The sequence below is a fragment of the Ahaetulla prasina genome, chromosome 10 (assembly GCF_028640845.1).
Source record: "Ahaetulla prasina isolate Xishuangbanna chromosome 10, ASM2864084v1, whole genome shotgun sequence".
Lineage (NCBI taxonomy): Eukaryota > Metazoa > Chordata > Lepidosauria > Squamata > Colubridae > Ahaetulla > Ahaetulla prasina.
Window position 1 is genome coordinate 34,035,152 of NC_080548.1, and position 20,049 is coordinate 34,055,200.

The 20,049-nt window shown below is 50.9% G+C and overlaps 2 protein-coding genes across 10 annotated transcripts in view; both read left to right on the forward strand.

The window, feature by feature from the left end:
• Nucleotides 1-6,284, forward strand: part of SPTBN4 (spectrin beta, non-erythrocytic 4) — a 33,425-nt gene extending 27,141 nt beyond the window's left edge. For 6 of the 8 annotated variants that reach the window (XM_058195340.1, XM_058195336.1, XM_058195337.1 and 3 more), the window contains 7 exons: nucleotides 226-422; nucleotides 524-1,086; nucleotides 1,422-1,491; nucleotides 1,598-1,881; nucleotides 3,052-3,225; nucleotides 3,353-3,395; nucleotides 3,481-6,284. In XM_058195340.1, the coding sequence (XP_058051323.1) occupies nucleotides 226-422; nucleotides 524-1,086; nucleotides 1,422-1,491; nucleotides 1,598-1,881; nucleotides 3,052-3,225; nucleotides 3,353-3,395; nucleotides 3,481-3,642 (1,493 nt within the window). In that variant the 3' untranslated portion in view covers nucleotides 3,643-6,284. Of the gene's footprint in view, nucleotides 1-225; nucleotides 423-523; nucleotides 1,087-1,421; nucleotides 1,882-3,051; nucleotides 3,226-3,352; nucleotides 3,396-3,480 lie in introns of all 8 variants that reach the window. The other 2 variants (XR_009156565.1, XM_058195339.1) reach the window with 2 other exon arrangements.
• A 141-nt stretch (nucleotides 6,285-6,425) lies between these two features.
• Nucleotides 6,426-18,156, forward strand: SHKBP1 (SH3KBP1 binding protein 1). Of its 2 annotated transcripts, XM_058195353.1 has the most exons (18): nucleotides 6,426-6,551; nucleotides 6,638-6,691; nucleotides 7,065-7,110; nucleotides 7,216-7,289; nucleotides 7,381-7,439; nucleotides 7,559-7,642; nucleotides 7,721-7,876; nucleotides 8,130-8,220; nucleotides 8,317-8,507; nucleotides 8,978-9,093; nucleotides 9,930-10,017; nucleotides 10,104-10,220; nucleotides 10,370-10,540; nucleotides 10,634-10,786; nucleotides 10,870-10,966; nucleotides 16,831-17,009; nucleotides 17,199-17,322; nucleotides 17,537-18,156. In XM_058195353.1, exons 1-18 carry the CDS (start codon nucleotides 6,484-6,486, stop codon nucleotides 17,808-17,810), a joined length of 2,142 nt encoding a protein of 713 aa, XP_058051336.1. In that variant the 5' UTR covers nucleotides 6,426-6,483; the 3' UTR covers nucleotides 17,811-18,156. The 2 variants fall into 2 exon arrangements, with proteins under 2 accessions (XP_058051336.1, XP_058051338.1); XM_058195355.1 differs by lacking the exons at nucleotides 6,426-6,551; nucleotides 7,381-7,439 and having other exon boundaries at nucleotides 6,640-6,691.
• The last annotated feature ends 1,893 nt before the right edge of the window (nucleotides 18,157-20,049 follow it).

The following is a 20,049-nucleotide window of genomic DNA, read 5'->3' on the forward strand; positions in this document are numbered from 1 at the left end:
TCCTCATGCTCGGTGGCCGCCTCTGGAGTGATGCTTGCCCAGCTAGAGAGAGAGAGAGGGAGGGGAGAGGAAGGGAGGGAGGGAGAGAGAGATAGAGTGAGCTCAGCAGGCTGGCCCCTGCTGGATCCTGGGTTGGGCATTGCTCTGCTGCCCTGCCTCTGGACTTCCTGAGGTTGGGCATGTCCAGAGAGCCTTTGTTGAGGACTGTTCCTCCCTCCTTGGCAGTGCTGGAGGTGCACCAGTTTGCCCAGGTGGCCGTTGTGGCAGATGCCTGGCTGACCGCCCAGGAGCCCCTGCTGAGGAGCCGGGAGCTTGGCAACAGCGTGGATGAGGTGGAACAGCTCATCCGGCGCCATGAAGCCTTCCGGAAAGCCGCTGCCGCTTGGGAGGAGCGCTTCAGCTCCCTGAGACGTCTCACCACCGTAGGAGCCCAGACTAAGGCCCCTCGCCCTGGGAGGTGGGCTCAGTGTGGTGAGTGCACAAGACACTTACTGGCCTTTCTTTTGTCTTCGTTGCCCCTTAGATTGAGAAACTGAAGGCCGAGCAGAGCAAGCAGCCCCCCACTCCTCTTTTGGGCCGAAAGATCTTCCCAGACCCTGCTGAGCTGAGCAACAAGAGTGCCTCCCTCCTGTGCCAGCCGCTCTTCGAGAAGGCCCACGCACTGCTCAACGGACTGGAGTCAGAGCCCACTGAGGCCAAGATGGCCTACGTCCGGCAGGAGCTGAAACCGGAGCGGCTGCAGCCCAAGATTGACCACCTGCAAGAGAGCCTGGGGGCTGCAGGGGAAGCCAAAGCCCAGGAGAAAGCAGGAGAGGCCATCGCAGCTGTGGAGGAAGCTCTCAGAGTGGGCACCTTGAGCCGAGCTCCAGGGTCCTTTCTAGAACAGGGAGAGGCCAAGGTAAGCCGGTCAGATAGGCACCGGGAGCGCCAGGAGCCCCGACGCCAACTGGAACGGCACGAGTCCACCGAGCAGGATGCAGCCTGGCACGAGCCAGCCGAGCGCAAAAAGGAAAGACGAGACCGGAGGGCAGAGCGGCGGGAATCCAGCGAGCAGGAGGCTCCCCACATGGACCCCAAAGCAGGCGGGTAGGTGCTGGTGCCTCAGATGGCAGGCGTGAGAAGGGAAGCCACAGCTTGCCTCTTCCCATGTGCAGGACTTCCACCTGGGGACTCTGTGCCCAAGGGTTAGCCCTTCTTTGGCTGCAATTTCAGTCAGGAGAAAGGTTAGTCCGGCAATAAAAGAGGGATGAACTGGCAGCATTTCTGAGGTGGTGAGTCCTTTGGGCATTCAGAAAGAGAGCTGTGGCCAGGCCGAACTGGGACAGCCCCTCCTCCAAACGCCCACTTCCTCCTTGGCCATACAACTCTGCTAGGCTGCCCGCTGCCGGCTTCTGGCCTGATCCTCCCTGTCTTGCCCACAGCAAAGCCACTCTAGCTGACATTGTGGAGCAGCTTCAGGAGAAGGAATCGGGGGGGGTGGCCCCTGCCACGGTGAGTACCCTTCCTTTCCTGGCTGGAGGGGCCTGGGAGCCCCCAGCATGCAGTCCATGGGCCCCTCCTTTTTTTTTGGCTGTCCGTGGGCCTTTCTCCCCTGTAGCCTCGGGAAAGAGAGTCTCCTGCCCGCCTTTCCAATGGACTCGATATGCTCCCGGAGAGGACGCCACGGCCAGACCGGCCCCGTGCCCGCGACAGACCCAAACCTCGGCGGAGGCCCCGTCCCAAAGATTCCAACGCGCCACCAGGTGAAGCTCGGCGTTCTCGCTCGGCCCCTGCCCAGAGCAGTGCCCCACCCCCGCCGCCCCCAACACATACCATCCAGCAGGAGGGCTACCTTTTCCGCAAGCTCGAGCTGGAAGGGCCAAACAAGAAAGCCGCCAACAGGTGAGGTGAGGGGAGGGCAGGGGGGCAACAAGACTGCTGCTTCAGGTGGGGGGGTAGCCCAGTTCTGCAGCCAAATCCTATGGAGCAACAGCTGGCAGCTGCCACTCAGTCAAGAGGGAGGCCTGGTTATGGGGCCAGAGCATTTGAGTGGGCAACTGGGCTGGGCAAGCTAGGAAGTGGGAGGAGTTCATCGTCCCCGGAACATGGAGTTCTGGAAAGGGCGTTTTCCTCTGAGCTGCTATGAGCGCACCTGAGTTTGGGGTCCTGTACTAAAACAGAGTGCTAGGATGTCACAACATCCTGATTTAAAGGAATTGTTGTTTAAATGGCCCAGATCCTAGCAAAGATTAGGGTCTGTGAAGGTATTGAGGGTGAAATTCCAAAAGAGGCAAGAGGCTTCCTCGGCTGGGCGCCAAATGTAGCCTCTCCTAACTAGGTTCACACAATGATAGAAAGTCCCAGAATTCCTCAGTGAAGCAATCTAAGAATTCTGGGAACTGAAGTCCCCACATTTGGAGAATGCAATCTCGGTGACTCTGTTCAAAATGCTTTGGGAATCTGAAGAAGCCATGAGAATGACAGCAGAGGTGAGAGACTTAGGGAGGGTGAAGGAGCAGAAGTATAAGCTGGGACCTTATTTGGAAGTGGAATTTCCATCCCTAACTGAAGCAGTTGTTAAGTGAAACATCATGTGGCTAGATAGCAATGGTGAGCTTGGTTGTTAGGTAAACAAGTTTTCTCCTGCCTCCTTCTCCGGCCTCCGCTTCAAATCCTCCCATGGCCAAGGTGAAGAGTCCCATTTTCTGCCATTCCCTCCCCTTCCCCACAGCTGACCTCTCCCCCACTCCCCAGTCACCTAAAGCAAGACTAAGGTCTGTCCCTGGCTGGAGGGCTCTGCATGCCCCACACATCCCTGTCCCACACAAATCGGCTCCTTGGCTGTCCTGCCCCAAGGAGGGAGCCATCCAGAGTGCTGCCCAGACCCCACCGGAATGGACCCCAAGCCCACCTGTGTTGAGTGAGAGGAGACTTCATGGGGGAGACTTGGCCTTCCCCAAATGCAAATGCCCTGGGACAGGATTGGAACTGATCTCCAATGGAAAGCAAGGGAGCTGCTGGGAAGATGGATGGATCCTGAGAGAGTTTCTCTCCCACCTTTCATTCTGACAGATCTTGGATTAACCTCTACTGCGTCCTCAGCAAAGGGGAGCTGGGCTTCTACAAGGACTCCAAGGGCCGGGAATCCGGGAGCACCCACAGCAATGAGCCTCTGCTGAGCCTGCAGACTGGAACCGCGGAGGTGGCCAACGACTACAAGAAGAAGAAGAACGTGCTGAAGATCAAGTGAGCCTCCTCCCGGGGGGCGGGTGTGGGGCTGTCGGAGCCAAGGATGCAGGCCCCGTGGAGGGACAGGCAGGGTTGCCAGGAGGGGACCAAAGCTGCCCCCTGTTGATGGGATTCTCCCCTGCAGAACTAACGATGGGGTCGAATTCCTCCTGCAAGCCAAGGATGAGGTATGGTCTTTCTCCACCCACCCCCAGGGCATGGTGGGAGCCCCCCCCACCTCTCTCAGACTTGTAAGGATTCTTCCCTCCTTAGGAGGACATGAAGACTTGGCTGACGGCTCTGAATTTGTCCATTGCGGAGCATGGGGAGATCACCCGCTGGGGCCAGGCGCTGCTCACCACATCCTCCACAGACGAAGGCCTCCCCAAGCGGGACACGGACAGAAGGGCCAGCACGTCTGGCAGGAAGAAATGAGACAGCTGCCCCCCACCCCTGGGGCTGGGAAGGACAGGCAGGCAGGCAGGCCGGCCAACGTAATCTTGGTGTGTGGAGAAGACTCGGGTGTGGCTGAGGCGCTGCACAGCAGGAGCTCTGAGTCTGCCAAGGAGGGACCAGGGGTGGCCATGACTTGTCTATGAAGCAGATGCTGGACCTGTGTGGCTGGACAAAGAGCTTCTGCCTGCCCTATCTCTTCGAACTGCTAGGAGCTGAGAGGCGCCCTCAGCCTGGGGACAGAGTTTTGCTTCCCCATGAATGGCAACAGGAGACCAGATGCCCCTGGGCTCCCCCAACCCCTCTTCCTTTCCTGTCAGTGTCCCAGCAGCCAGACAGAAGGATCCATTCCACAAGGTTCCTTTGGCTCCTCTGTTCAGTGGAATTACTGCAGCTCCCCAAAGGAGTCCCGTCAGTTGACAAGCACTGGGGCGCAGCCAGCAGAGAGGAAGCCAAGTAATGACAGAGGAGATCCCGGAGGCTGAGGGGCTGTGTGGAGCACCCTCTTGTCTTCCTTGCAGCTTCAAGTCTCCCAGAAATGGTGCTACTGTGGGTGCCAAGGATGGTGTGTGTGTGGTTCTCGGGGCTTGCTGCAGACCTCTGCGCGAGTCTCCTTACCCCCACCTCACAAGGGTTACTCGCAAGAATACCTGCACCCACACAGCCTTGGAGGAAAGAGATACTCTTTGGGATTCCGTTGCCGCTTTCAGTCTGCCTTGGAGAGGACTTCCATGTCTGCTCCCCAGCCGATTGCCTTTGCCTCCCTCCCCTTTCAGTGATGTGCTTGGACGCATGCTGGGTGAATCCCCACAAAGATGGCCTGGAGGGGTTGAAGGGCAGATGCTCTTCCAGCTGACCCTCCAGAACTTCAGCTGGTGTTTCTGAGAAGTCTCCTGCTTTGCTTGTCAACCGCCCCTTGAGCACCGTGTTTGGGCTTCTGGATCTTCCTGCTTTCCAGGGTGAAGAAGGCCAAAGTGGAGGGTAGGCAGCTGCCCCAACATGTGGGAAGGCCCCTTGCCCTTGTGAACAAGCCATAGTCACATCCCTGCTCCTGCTGGGAGGTAAGGAGGGGCTCACCCAGGTGTATTTATATGCAATAACACAACGGGAGACTGGCTGGCCTCAGTGTAGCCCCTCCCAGCGGAGCAGTGAGAGCTTGCATGGGACCACCCGACTCTCAAGCCCGCCTCTGGTGCCAAGTATCCAAGGGCTGTCCAGTTCCTGACTCCCTCCGTCCCTCTGCTGCAGCAAGTGGGTGGGGAGGGAGGCTGCTCTGAAGCAGAACTAGAAATGCCTGTCTCTCTGGCCATAGAGTCATTGTGCATGCCAGTCCCCTTCTCTGCATAGCCAGTATGTGCCCCTCTCCCCCCTCCTACGCTTGAGGAAGCAGGAAGAGATCGTGGCTGTGGGCCTCTGTGTGGAATCATGCAAAGCGTAGGAAACCCATGTTCAGTAGTTCTGATTTGAAACTCCCTTTCGTGACATGCTAATGTAGATGTATACATACAGAAGAACCAGCAAAGATAACTAAGGGGGTTTGGAATCGAAATGTGTGTACTGAGCCCAGAAGAAACCAGTTTAGCTGCTGTGTGGCTCAATCGTCTTTTCCCAAGGCACCTGTCTCCCTCGGGAGCATCCTTCATCAGCCAGGACTCAAGGGGCTAGTAGGTCGGTTACTGCTTCCTGTGGTTGTGTGACACACTGCCTGAGTTGGGGCCAAATCCAGCCTCTTCTGGGCCTGATGTACCTTCCACAGTGCTCCACCCTGGATAGGGTTGGCGCAGCTTGTCGGGGAGCTTCCCTGATTCAGAATTGTAACTGCTATTTTTTTTTTTGTCTAGTATAAAGTATCAATCAAAATACCAACAATTGGGGGTCACATCTTTTTTCTAATTGCTAATCTGGACGTGGAATTTCAGAGACCGGTTTGTAAACGTTTTGAACCCTAGTATGAGATCAAAAGGTGGGGTCATCCACGCTTCGCTTCCGACAGCCAGATTTCTGCAGTCACTTTGGGAAGTGACTGGCTGAAGCGTCCATAGAGCAGCTCGTCTTCCTCGCACAGAAACGATGCGACTTGTTCAGGCACCTCTCGGGTTCCAGCAGTGGGGAGAGCACAGACCCTTCGCCGATGAAGGGAAACGGGGCGGTCGAATCCCGTTCTTTGCGGGGGGGGGGGGGATCGATTTCCAGTATAATCTGCCCACCGGCGGGCGAGGCTGAAAACTGCCGCTTCCTAAAACTCGCGCTGGCCGTTTCCTCACCGTGTCTCCCGGGAGGCGTCTGCCTCGGTTGCGTCCCACTGTAGACACTTGGCGGAATAGTGTCGACAAAGCGGGGCTCGCCTTCTGCTGGGAAGGGAGGGGCTCCCGTTAGCCAAGAGGGGAAATTCGTCCAAGCAAGGGCTTGAGGAGCGGGTGTCGTCTGGAAGCGGCAGCGGGACAGAGGCTGCCAAACAGGAGCTGGCCAGTCGCGGCCTTTCCCGCCCGGCCAACGGCCGCTTCTAAAAAAGGCTGAACTCCTCCCTCGCAATGGGGCCCCGGTTTGCGTTACTCGAGGCCCCCTTGATTATCCCGCCTGAAGGGGGACGCCGCTTGCTCCCCCAGAAGCCCCTCCCCCTGCAGGCAAGCGCCGGGAGCTTTCGAAAACCCGCAGCGGCACCGCCACCGAAGCCCAGGAGAGGCGGCGGGACTACGACGCCCATCGGCCCCCGGGGGAAGCCCCTAGGAAGGCGTGGCTGCCGGGCGTCCAGGGAAGCCAATGAGCGACTGAAGGGCGGTCCGTGGCCAATCGCCCGGATCCGGAAGCGGCCTGCCGGTCAGGATGGCGGCGAGCGTCGGGCCGGCGCCCGGCGGGGCAGACCTGGTGCAGCTGAACGTGGGCGGGCGCAGGCGAGTGGCCGCGGCCCCGGGAGGGAGGGAGGGAAAGGTCTGGCCTGCTCCTGCGCCCTTCACTCGCCTCCTTTCTCCGCCTGCAGGTTCTGCACCTCCCGCCAGACGCTCGCCTGGGTGCCGGACTCGTTCTTCTCCAGGTGCCGGGGCAGGGGGGGGGGCGCGGCAGAGGTGGGGTTCAGCAGGTTCTGACCAGTTCTGGAGAACCGGTAGCGGAAATTTTGAGTAGTTCGGAGAACCGGTAGTAAAAATTCTGACTGGCCCCGCCTCCATCCATTCTCTGCCTCCCGGGTCCCAGCTGATCGGGAGGAAATGGGGATTTTGCAGTAACCTTCCCCTGGAGTAGGGTGGGAATGGAGATTTTACAGCATCCTTCCCTGCCATGCCCACCAAGCCACACCCACAGAACCGGTAGTAAAAAATTTTGAAACCCACCACTGGGAGGCAGGGGGCTCTCCTCTCCTGTGCCCTGCCTGCCCCGCCCGTGCCCCTCACAGCCTCTCTCGCCCGCAGCCTCCTCAGCGGCCGTATCTCCTCACTACGGGACGAGACCGGCGCCGTAAGTCAGCGCCCCCTTCCCCCTGCTGCAGGGGACCGGCGCTTCCCCGGGCAATGGCCACTGCCCAACTGCGCATTGCCCCACCTTTCCCTTCCCTTCCCGCAGATCTTCATTGACCGGGACCCCGACCTCTTCGCCCCCATCCTCAACTTCCTCCGCTGCAAAGAGCTGGATCTCAGGTAGGCGCCTAGCTGCTTGGGTGGGGGGGCGGGATGATGCAAGGGGCGCTGGGGCTGCCGCACCGGTTTCTCCGCCTTTTCTGCTCCACAGGGGGAGCGATGTCTCGCTGCTGCTGCACGAAGCCCAGTTCTACGGGATCACGCCTCTCAGTACGTTGTGTGGCTGCAGCTCCTGGGGAGTCATCCTGGGCCCCCAAAGACGAGTCTGCGGAACACCCCCCAGCCTCAAGAATTCACCTGGCCTCTCTGCCTTGCTCTCTTCTTCACAGTTCGCCGCCTGCAGTTGCATGAGGAACTGGAGCGGTCCTCTTGCGGGAGCGTCCTGTTCGAGGGTTACCTGCCCCCCCCTTCTGGTAGGGCCCGGCCACTGGAGATATGGGCTGCAGCCGTCTCCCTGCAACCCAGTCAGCTCTCGTTCTCCTTTCCTGCAGTGTTTCCTGCCAAGCGGTGGAACCGCCACAGCATCACGGGGGGACAGTTGGCTGCCCGGCCAGGCAACCCCCTGGTGCGCCGGAGCAACACCATGCCCCCTAATCTTGGCATCGGAGGGCTTCTGGGGAGAGTGGAGGAGAGGAGCACGGCAGCCGGTGGGTGTCAGGAAGGGAAAGGTGGAAGCAGACCTGGGAGGTGGAAGAGTGAGCCTGGGGTGTGGCTGTGCTATTGCTGCGATGGCTCTGGTGTCTGGTTTTGTTGCCCTGCAGCTCGGTTGATACAGCTTGTAGTTTGGTCTTAACGATGGAAGAAGCTGGGATGCTTAAGGCATGGAGGGTGGCTTGTAGGAAATACTCTCTGGATTTTGGAAATGATGTGCCATGCATCTGCATTGCACATTCCCTTTAGGAGCCACAAATGATCCAGGGATGGTTCGTCTTATCTGTGGCCATCATAACTGGGTCGCTCTGGCTTACGTTCACTTCCTTATTTGCTACAAGTAAGTGCGAGGGGTGCATCTGAATCCTCAGTGTGGGGGGGTGAATGGGAAGAGACTGGTCTCCCTCTGCTTCCTGACTAATTTCTCACTCTATAGGATGAAGGAGACCTCTGGCTGGCAGCTGGCTTTCTGTAGCCCCCGGCTGGATTGGGTAATCGAGCGTGTGGCATTAAATGCCCGGGTGCTTGGTGGGTCCCTGGGTGATAGTGACAAAATGGTGGCTGCTGCCTCCTGCAGCGAAATCCTTCTATGGGCCCTTCAGCCTGACGGGAACGGCACTGAGATTGGTGAGAAACTACCCACACACACACACTTGTCCTTAGCAATCTAAAATGCCTCTTGGGTGTGGGGAGGCCAGCTAGATTTCCTGGATGCTGGCTTTGCCTGGGCTTAGGTAAAAGTTTGTTCTTCTGGGCAGTGAGATCAGAATAAGGCAGGTTGATAGGTAGCTGCCAAGAACCTTCCTCTTTGATCTTGTGTGAATGTCTCAAACCTGTCCCCAAAGCCCAGCTGGCTCTGTGGTTGAGTCTTGCACTCCCAGATGGCTGAGGAGGGCTTTTGAAGAAAATGAGGAGAACCTGTAGGTGGGGGGGCTCAACTGCTGTCTTCACTTGTACTTTCAGAGACAAGTTGGGTGAAGAGGAATAGGCAGTCCAGTTGGCCTCCTGCTCTTTGGGGGCAGCTGGTTCAAGAGTCTCATGGGCCCAATCTGGCAGCCTCTTCTGCTCTTCTCCCAGTTGCTTCTTTTGTTCTGTAGGTGTGTTCTGTTTAGGGGTCCCCCTAGAAGGTCTCTTCTTTGTTGGCAGCCAGCTTATTGCGACCAGCCACACGGGCAAGATTGGTGTCTGGAATGCAGTCACCAAACACTGGCAGGTAATGAAGCAGCTCAGAAGAGGGGGAGGAGGATTCCTAGAAGCGTTGAGGGTTGGCTTGTTACAAGGAGTTGTATAATAGCTGCAGATTTGGGATTAATTAAATACAGCTTGGAGGGGGTTGCTGCTGTTGAGATCTTTCAGTCTGACCTGTGGCAGCTAAACTAAGTTCAAGTTTACTTTATTGTCACTGCAACTCATACGACAAAATTAAATGCTATCTTCAGTGTACATCATACGTAAGAAAACTATAAAAAAATAAAACAAAAACACACATCCTTCACATTCTACACAATTGAATTGAAAACCCCTGATGCTTTGCATTAATATTGCACTATATTTGGCAGCGCCCACCCCCCACCCCCGCACACCTTTTGAAGATGGGGACAAAAGTTACTTTACTCCACTTCTCTGATTTTTAATCAGCTCTTCATGATTTTCCAAAGATCGTAACAAAGTTTTGAACAAGTTGTTTACCAGTTCCTGTAATTCATCTGGCCATGAACTTATTCACGCTCCCTGGGTGTTGTTTGACTGCATTTCATCCAAGTTGCTGGGTGGAATACGGAGGATGGGTCCCAGATGGGGCTGATGAATGGCATTTTGTCCTCTTTGTGGAACAGCTTCAGCACTAGTGCAGCTCTTTTCATTTAAAACATCCATGAAAAGTCTTTGATTCCTTGAAGATTTTCCTGTTTATCTCAGCTGATGGGGTTCTTAGTTCAGGATCCGCCTCAATTCTCGGATCGAGAATTATCTGTAATTTTCTAGCTCTCTGAGGTTGTGATCTCCGGGTCCCAAATCCCCCTGTTCTCACCAGTTGCTCCACCTCCACAGACTCAAGATGTGGTTCCCATCAACAGCCATGATGCTGCGGGCTCCTTCTTGCTCCTGGGCTGCCACAATGGCTCCATCCATTATGTTGGTGAGTCATGGCCAGCTGTTCCAGCAAGGCTACGTTGGCTCTGTCCTGCCAGCTGCCCTTCTCACCTGCTGGCTGCTTCCCCACAGATGTTCAGAAGTTCCCTCTGCGCATGAAGGACAATGATCTCCTGGTGACCGAGCTGTACCGTGACCCTGCGGAGGATGCTGTCACTGCCCTCAGTGTCCACCTCACACCCAAGAACAGTAAGGCCCTCCCGGGCGGAATTAGGCATAGGAGCCTGGGTCACCTGCCCAGACTTCCAGCTACGCTTTGCTTCCCTTCCTGGGCTGGGGCTGGCCTTTCTGGGCTGGGGCAGGTTTGCTTGCCTCCAGGCCTCTGCTCCTGTGTATAGGCCACAGTGGAAATTGGATTGAAATTGCCTATGGCACCAGTTCAGGGATGGTACGAGTGATTGTCCAGCACCCAGAGACAGTGGGCTCGGGACCCCAGCTCTTCCAAACCTTTGCTGTTCATCGTAGCCCTGTCACCAAGGTGATGCTGTCAGAGAAGCACCTTATCTCAGGTACTGGCTTTGAGGGGGAGGGGCAGATGAGTGAGGCCAGCCAAGTGTTCTGTCCCTCTCTCCACTCATTTTTTCTGCTTCCCCCTCTCCCAGTCTGTGCTGATAACCATGTACGGACGTGGACGGTGACTCGATTCCGTGGGATGATTTCTACACAGCCTGGCTCCACCCCGTTGGCTTCCTTCAAGATTCTGGCCCTGGACTCAGTGGACGGGCAGGGGGGCTGCAGTGCGGGCACAGACATTGGTAGGGACATCTGGGGTGCAAGGGTGGGGCCTGTGAGATCTGGGCCCTGGGACCCCACCTGCTTCCTTCTCTCTCCCATGCAGGGCCATTTGGTGAGCGTGATGACCAACAGGTGTTCCTCCAGAAGGTGGTTCCAGATGCCAGCAAGCTGTACGTGCGCCTCTCCTCTACTGGGAAGAGGTGGGTCTGCAGTGGTCAGGCTAGCAGGCAGCTGTGCTTGAGGCCAAGCTCCAGTGGGTGAAGCTGGAGGCAGCTGGCTGGTCTCCTTGAATTTAGCCCTACTCTTGCCTTTCGGCAGACCAAAGGTGGTCAGTACCACACCCAGCTTCACTGGGAGAGGTGGTGCGCTGGTGGTGTTTCCGGGGTGGGTGGGTGGGGAAGTCTCACCTTTTTTATTTTTATTACACTTTTCTTTTTTCATAACAATTGTACATATTCAACAGAACCGTGACATTATTGTGTATTTCGGATCTGCCTTCCATATAATTTCTATATACATTATATACATCTAATCATCAATAGCCTTATATATATTTTGTTTATTATTTCAATTGATTGTCCATGTGTACCAGTTTTCCCAGACCGCATAGTATTCTGAATCTTTTTTTTTCTTGTAATTCTATGGTAAGCCTATCGATTTCTGCTCAATCATATACTTTTTGGATAATCAGACTCTCAGGTGGTATGTTATTGAGTTTCCAGTATTGCGCGAACGCAATCCTTGCCGCTGTTAGAATGTGCAAAATCAAGTATCTTTTTTTTTTAATCAAGTTTTATCTTAAGCATTCCCAAGAGAAATATTTCTGGGTTCAGTTCAGTTTGGCGTTTTGTTATATCCTGTAACCATCCCTGTATCTTAACCCAGTACTTTTTCGCTTCGGGGCACATCCACCAGACATGGAAGAAGGTACCTTGATGTTGATTATATTTCCAGCACTTTGGACTTAGATTTGGGTACATTTTGGCCAACCTACCTGGCGCTAGGTGACAGCGGTAAAGCATTTTATATTGATTTTCTTTGTAAACAGTAAATTTGGTTAATTGTAAATTTTTATTCTAGATTATTTCCCAGTTATCTAAATCTATATTGTGCCTTATATTTTTTTGCCCATGCAGTCATTGGTTCTTTCACCACCTCTTCCATTCTATCAAACTCTAGTAGGTATTTGTATAATTTAGATATTAATTTTCCTTCCGGGCCTATCAATAATTTGTCTAGTTGATTTGGTTCCGTATCAATTTCAAATTCTTCCATGTCTTTCTTATATCTGGATTGCAGTTGTAAATATGGCCACTAATCTATAGATATTTCCTGTTCCTTTAATGTCTGAATATTTTTGAGTTTTCCCTGTTTGTCTAATATTTCCAAATACCTTGGTATCTTACTTATGTCTAGTGTGTTGGGGTGGATCATCGCCTTCATAGTGGATAACCAGCCAGGAATTTGCATGTAGTGTTTTTTCCTTATGTCTTTCTTATGTTTTTTCCTTATGTTTTTTCCTTATGTCTGTGAAAATATGAATGTGTCTTACTTCCCACATGAAGGCGTGCCACCCCTTTTGTAAGTCGTGGCCTTCCAATGCTATAATTCTTCTATTTAAATTGACCCATTCCCTTATCCAAACCAAAGATGCCGCCTTGTGGTAAAGTTCCCATGCTGGAAGTCCAAAGCCACCCCTAGAGACGTATTGGTACGGAATTGACAAGACAGGGGTGTCCTTCTCAGCAGCTGGTGATTGCCTTTCACTTTCGCTGCCCTCCGGACTTCCCCTCTAGTCCGCAAAGCCCTCCAGGCTCTCTGTGCCCCGAAGTGTCCCCAAAATGTGGAATATTCAGGGTTTAGGAACAGAGACTGTTCCCTTTCCCCCACACCACTACAGTGACATAGCCTCAATTGTTAATTTATGATTAGGCAAATTAGAAATATGAAAATGGGAACAAAAATATGATAGAGGCAATTTATTCGACGCAAAAGGCAAAAGTAATAATAAATGGAGATACCACTAACACCTTCCAAATAACCAAAGGGGTACGCCAAGGATGTCCACTGTCGCCACTCCCTTTTATTTTAACAGAAGTATTCCTAAATAGCATAAGAGCAAATCGAGGAACAAAAGGAATAGAAGTTAAAGGAGAAGAGTTTAAAGTACAGGCCTTCGCAGATGACATGGTATTCATCACTGAAGAACCTTTGGAATCTGATCCCACTCTAATACAAGAAATAGAAAAATATGGGGAGGTGTCTGGACTTAAAATCAATAAAGGGAAAACTAAAATGATAGTTAAAAATTTAATAACCAAACAGAAGGAAGAATTGGAAAAGGAAATGGGTTTATAAATGTAAAAAAAATAAAATACTTAGGGATATGGCTAACGGCAAAATGTTCATCACTTAAAAAGGACAATTATATGGTATTAGCTCAAAAATTAAAGAACGATTTGGGAAGATGGGGGAGGTTACAACTATCGCTTTTAGGTAGGATAGCAGTTATTAAGATGAACGTCCTACCTAAATTGCTATACTTATTTCAGACAGTCCCCATATTATTAGACAGAATTTTTTTGGGAGAACTTAATAAAATTATCACAAAATTTGTTTCGGCAGGAAAGAAGGCAAGAATTAAATTATCCTCTCTTCAAGATAGTAGAGATAGGGGTGGCTACATAGACATCCTTGGCGTATCCCTTTGGTTATTTGGAAGGTGTTAGTGGTATCTCCATTTATTATTACTTTTGCCTTTTGCGTCGAATAAATTGCCTCTATCATATTTTTGTTCCCATTTTCATATTTCTAATTTGCCTAATCATAAATTGCCAATTGAGGATATGTCATTGTAGCGGTGTGGGGGAAAGGGAATAGTCTCTGTTCCTAAACCCCGAATATTCCACATGTTGGGGACTCTTCGGGGCACAGAGAGCCTGGAGGGCTTTGCAGACTAGAGGGGAAGTCTGGAGGGCAGCGAAAGTGAAAGGCAATCACCAGCTGCTGAGAAGGACGCCCCTGTCAACCCAATGTGAAAGTGTCTGCCATCGAGCTACGGCAGACCCAAGGCTGCGATGAGCCACAAAGTATACGGAAGCAAAGATTTTGATAACAGACTGTGAAATTCGAGCAGACTGATCATTCCGAGAATCGCAAGGCTTACGATAATTTGGAAAAGTGAGTCCTGGCTGTTTGGTTAGAAGAGAAATTATGAATATGGTGAAAATGCACAAAAGATTTGTAACCAACCAACACACTGTTTGTGTTTACAATTGAAGATGGTGTTATGTTTTTATATATGTCTGTTCAAAAATAAAAAAAAAATAAAAAAAAAAGAGAGAGAACTCCAACGGAGAGATCAGGCGGCGACTGGGCGGGAGGAGCAGTGATTCAGCATAATATATCTAACCGCTAAACTGACAAAGAAGAGGAAGGACTAAGGAAGGACTAAGCAGTTTAAAGAGCGATTTTGCAGCAAGACGGGGGGACTCTCTGAAGAAGAGGAAAAGTGAACAAGAAGAGAGAGCTGACAGCCCAGAGTGACAGAAAGAGAAGGAGGAAGGGAGGAGAGGGACAACAGACTACCATGATTACAAGAGAGGCTTGAATACCGGAGTGTAACAGCAGAGAAGGATTTTATTGCTGTAACAGAACTCTTGAAATTTGGGTCTGAGGGACCAGACTAATCTAAGATTAATTAAAGATGGAGAAAGACAATAACTTTACAATCGAGCCATTGAAGACCCAGGAGAAATAAAGAGATCTAAAATTGGGTGAAGATATAAGGATTCACATATACCTAGGACCAATTCATGGAACTCTATAAAGTATTTAAGAGGATTTTAGAAAATTAAATATATCTATTTTGTGTGTGTGTGTGTGTGTGTCTTTGGTTATTCGGGTTTTCTCCCACGTAAAATTGAAGTGTCTTGGCGACGTTTCGACGAAGTCTCATTCGTCACCTTCAGGCTTCAGCTTTGTGCTTCTGGGAGCAATGTGTGATCGCAGCTGTTTCTTCCTTTTAACTGCTAGTGGGGGTTTGAACTGATTGGGTGGGAGCTTGGCTGTGCTCTGATTGGATGGGGGGGGGTTGTGCTCTGATTAATAAAATAATAAATAAGTAAATACAGTAAAAGTAAATACAGATACCAATATATTATATTTTTCACTTCTTGCCCTACAAAGTTTGTAAATATTATTAATTCATAAATGCTTAGATTTCCATTTATATATATATAGGTCTTTGGTTATTCGGGTTTTCTCCCGCGTAAAATTGGAAGTGTCTTGGCGACGTTTCGACAAAGTCTCATTCGTCATCTTCAGGCTTCAGCTTCGTTCTTCTGGGATCAATGTGTGATTGCAGCTGTTTCTTCCTTTTTAACTGCTAGTGGGGGTTTGAACTGATTGGGTGGGAGCTTGGCTGTGCTCTGATTGGATGGGGGGGGTTTGTGCTCTGATTGGATGGGGGGGTGTCCTATTTGGGTGGGGGCTTGGTTGTGCTCAGATTAGTCTGTGTTGCAGGGGGATTTGAGCTGGTGAGCTGCATTGCTGTTGTTTGGCTTCGTGGTCGTGGTCGTGCCAAAACTGAACACTTTAACAACAGAATAATCAGAGAAGCCATCGAGATAGAAAAACGCCCACACAGCATGAACAAACGAGATGATACCTCCTGCCTACCAGCCATTTGGAAACCCGCCCTTATTGACAAACGAGTCCCTAACACGAGCAATGACACCAGAACCACACTCACGAGGTCCACACAGGATGTCACCACCACACATCCACCCAGAAAGCAGACCCAAACCTACACTGATCATGAAGCACGACCAAGGATCAGAAGCCAGACCGCAGCTGCAACATTAGCCATTTCAAACCCCTCCAATCCATACATGCAGCAGACTGACACCCACTATGAAGATGTAGCACGACCACGACCACGAAGCCAAATAACAGCAATGCAGCTCACCAGCTCAAATCCCCCTGCAACACAGACTAATCTGAGCACAACCAAGCCCCCACCCAAACAGGACACCCCCCCATCCAATCAGAGCACAAACCCCCCCCATCCAATCAGAGCACAGCCAAGCTCCCACCCAATCAGTTCAAACCCCCACTAGCAGTTAAAAAGGAAGAAACAGCTGCAATCACACATTGATCCCAGAAGAACGAAGCTGAAGCCTGAATATGACGAATGAGACTTCGTCGAAACGTCGCCAAGACACTTCCAATTTTACGCGGGAGAAAACCCGAATAACCAAAGACCTATATATATATAAATGGAAATCTAAGCATTTATGAATTAATAATATTTACAAACTTTGTAGGGCAAGAAGTGAAAAATATAATATATTGGTATCTGTATTTACTTTTACTGTATTTACTTATTTATTATTTTATTAATCTGGAAACTTAGAACTATAAATAGAATTAATTCTAGATATATATTAATCAATTGAGTAGTTTAAAGCTTTGACTTATTTATTTGCTTAACATATATAGATTATTAATTGTGAATTATGTGTATAGTCATATCCTCTTTTTTACCTTTTTCTGATAATTTATTGTTTAAATTATTGTTTATAGTTCTGCAACAGGGCTAGATATTATCAGTGGAACTGAATGCTTAATACTTAATATTTAATAAGACAAAGCAAGTAAAAAGAGGGAATAAACAACAACTGATAATATAAATTGGATGATAGTGTGGGATAACATCTATAGAATATTGGAAGAGCAAAACAGGGTTTTGAAAGAGATGACGAGCATCACAACAACGACCCTAAAGGCAGGGAAAAAAACAGCATCATATCAAACGATAACAACAGCCTCCCCATCTAACCAACGACTGACGGAGGGGTCATCAAAGATGGAAAAAACTAATACGACCCCAAGCATACAAACGATGCAAGATACATTGACATTGATCCAAGAAACAATGATTAAAATGCAGGAAACAATGTTTAGCAACCATGGAGAATTGAAAGTGGTTATCCAGAAACTGGACAATAAAATGAGTCTCACCTATTTTTATCCCATTTTGGTGCCTCTTTCTTCTCCGCAGGATATGCCAGGTGTGCTCAGTTGATGGCTCATCCATCACGGCCTTCCTGGTCCAGGAGTGTGAGGGCTCCAGCCGCATTGGCTCCCGTCCGCGCCGCTACCTCTTTACCGGCCACAGCAATGGCAGCCTCCAGATGTGGGACCTCACCACCGCGATGGAGATGGGGGATCAAGCCCCAGGTGCAAGGGCTGGGCTTGGCTGGGAAGGATAACTGGGGGGGGCAGCCGGGGGCTCTGCAGTGGGCATTGGTAGACTGCCCCCGCCCAGAGAAGGCATCCCCACTGCCTTCTGCTGTTCACCGAGTTGTTTCTGGGTCTTGGCAGGCTCTAATCTCTGCTACTGCCCTTCCTCCTCCTCCCGTCCTGTAGATTGTGGTGGTCTCTCAGAACAAGAGCTACTGTCTGAGCTGGGGCAGAGTGACCTGGCCCTTACCCACACCCTGGAAACAAGTCCTACGGGGTCTTTCACTCTCTCCAGTACTTCTGGAATCAGGTACAGTTGGGCACGGGTGCCTGAACAGCTGATGGGGGCAGGTATTTGAAAGGGAACCCACCAGTAACTCCAGATGTGCAAGTCTGCAAGGAAAGAGGACTGACTTGCCAAATCCCCACCTTCCCTGCCCTTGACTGGCCTTAGGTGTTGCTCAATGGGATCGAGCTCTTCTCTTCCCCATAGATAGCACGTAACAAGGTTGTGATTCTTCTAGCCGCCCCCAAATCCAAGACATTGATGGGACCTGTGAAAAGCCATTGAAAGCCTCTCCAGCCAGGTTGGACTTCCAGCGAGGAGACCGCCACCGACAACAGCTGGTCGGGAACTTCTTGGACCGATCCACCAAGGACCAGTGGATCAGCTACTCTAGGGAAGGGCTCTCTGCTAGCCTTCTGAGCCAAAGATCACCCAGCCCACATCCTGCCCCCCTGGAACCCACCCTCCCCCTAGCCCCATCCAGAGTACCACTTAGTGAAACCTCTTTCTGACCTCTGGCCGCTCTTGGGGAGCAAGAGAGTCAGCGGGGACCCCTGTTGCTGCTGCGTCCTGCCTCTTGCAATTCCCATGGCCTGGAGCTCAGTGGAGTGGAGCCTGCCACAGAGCTGCCCACCCCGCCTCCTTCAGGGCTCCTTGCCTGGGAACTCTGTCCCAATCCCTTTCCAAGACTCTCAGGGCCTTAATCCTCTGGCAGGGTCGTTTTTTTCTCCTCTCTGGTGTGCAAGTGCAGATTGCATTAGGTGGTAACACGTGGCCTCTGCGAGGCTGCCCCTTTCCTCCTGTTTGTGAAAAGCCAAAGATATTTATGAGCAATAAACACCACCCCTCTTCAATTGCCTTGGCTGACTGGTTTCTCTTCCCTTTCTCTGGTAGATAAGCAGCAATAAACATGCATGGAAAGATGTTCACAGAACCTCTGGAGTCTTCCTGGGATTTGCTGGAGGGCAAACCTTTCCAGGATCTTGTAGGTTGGAGTCATAGGAGCCCAGCGATCCAAGTCCTGGTTTTGGCCAAGCAGATCGGGGAGCAGGGGAGTGAGAGCCAGGAGTTCTGGAGAGCAGAGCCAATGCCCTGCCTTGACTGGAGGGACAGCAAATGGTCAAGTCTAGCAAGGACCACTTTGTGGTTGGGGTGGGGGGGTAGGAAGAATCCCTCCCTGTGGTAGATGGAAGCCTTGGAGGTCTTTGGAGGATCCTGAATTTGGATGGGAGGGGAGCTGAGGATCTCGCCCACCTCTCCACTGCCGGATTTGTGCGACCAGTTTCCATTAGTGCACATGATGTCCGGCACACTGAAGTTGTGTCTGCCCTTGAGAGTGTTATGTGTCCGGCCATTCCTCCTGTTCGTGGTCTGCTGTTGACTCCTTCAGATCGAGCTGTTCCTTGGGGCCTGTCGGATAGGAGATGAACAGGCAGCTGGACAACCTGGAGGACTTACCTTACTTATGTGGGCTGGCCACTTGCCTTTGGGGTTGCCAGTGGTGATGTTTTCCGACTGTTAGGGATAAAGATGAGGGTGGGTTCTTTTGCAAAGGAGAAAGCTCGGTCTGTCTGCAGGATCTGCCCTGCCAGCCCCCTCAAGTCTGGGCCGTGCAAGCATCTTGTAAACTTAATTCATCTACCATTGTGTAGAATGTTTTTGGGAGTGTTTTCCTTGGTTTTTTACTCATTTTTGTAGATTTATAGTCCAGTTCATTATCCACTATTGCATTATAATCCCCCATTATACAAATGCTTGGAGAAAGAAAAATTTAAAAGAAAGCCAACATACATTTTATTCAAATAGGCATATGTCACGGTGAAGAATAGATATGAAGGAGGCTCCAGTGACGTCACCGCTCCTGCCGGGTGCTCTAACAGGGTACTCCGCGTTAGAAGATCGTAAAAGTCAGTGAAACAGTATAAATCACTGTTCACTGAGCTTAGCATACCCTTTGGGCATAAGAGGGTTATGCAGAGTTGTGGAAAAGTGGTAGATCTAGACAGTGTTTGCTCTTAAGAGCGAATTTTCCTGGATTTATGATCCCACCGAATTCCACTATCTCCAACTTCAAACGCGCTCCTGTTTTTTTTCAGGAAAAAGGAGTAGGAGAGTCACTTCTGCTCAAAAGGACTTATTAAATTGATTGATTTTATAAGCAGACGGGAATTTCACAAGCGTTCGATCTTTGATGTAGAATCAACACGGCAAATATACCGACTCCCTTTTTGAAACCTGAAACCTTTCTTTGTCTCTGATTAATTGACTTTTAAAATGGCGTCTGAAAGTGAAAGTAAAATTTTTTAGTACAACAAAGTAGCGTTATTTGTGGATTGTTACAAACGGAGTTCTCTTATACTGAATGGAGTAAAGGAAAGTTGTTAAGTTTAAATTCCTGATTCTTTTGAAGACAGAATGGCAGCTAAACCTTTAAAGCCTTCTGGAAGAAGGGGATCTGAACCAAGTCTTGAGGATATATTGAAAGTACAATTAAAACTTTCTGAAGATAGGCAAAAAGAGATGATGGAGAATTTTAATGCAAAAATAAGAGAAGATATTCTCATGAAGGGAGAGGAGGCACGTCTTGTTGAGTCCGTTTGGGATGAGTTTGACCCTGTGGCTCCCGAGGATGTGGACAGGTTGTTGGGGAGGCTTCACGCCACGACATGTTTACTGGACCCGTGCCCTTCCTGGCTGATACTGGCCACTCAGGAGGTGACACGAGGCTGGCTCCAGAAGATTATCAACGCT

Bases quoted from the DNA above. Each gene is read 5' to 3' on its own strand.
- SHKBP1 (XM_058195353.1), top strand. From the start codon at position 6,484: ATGGCGGCGAGCGTCGGGCCGGCGCCCGGCGGGGCAGACCTGGTGCAG. The intron at 7,877-8,129 runs GTGGGTGTCAGG...CATTCCCTTTAG, and splicing joins GGAGAGGAGCACGGCAGCCG to GAGCCACAAATGATCCAGGG. The intron at 10,967-16,830 runs GTGGGTCTGCAG...TCTTCTCCGCAG, and splicing joins CTCTCCTCTACTGGGAAGAG to GATATGCCAGGTGTGCTCAG.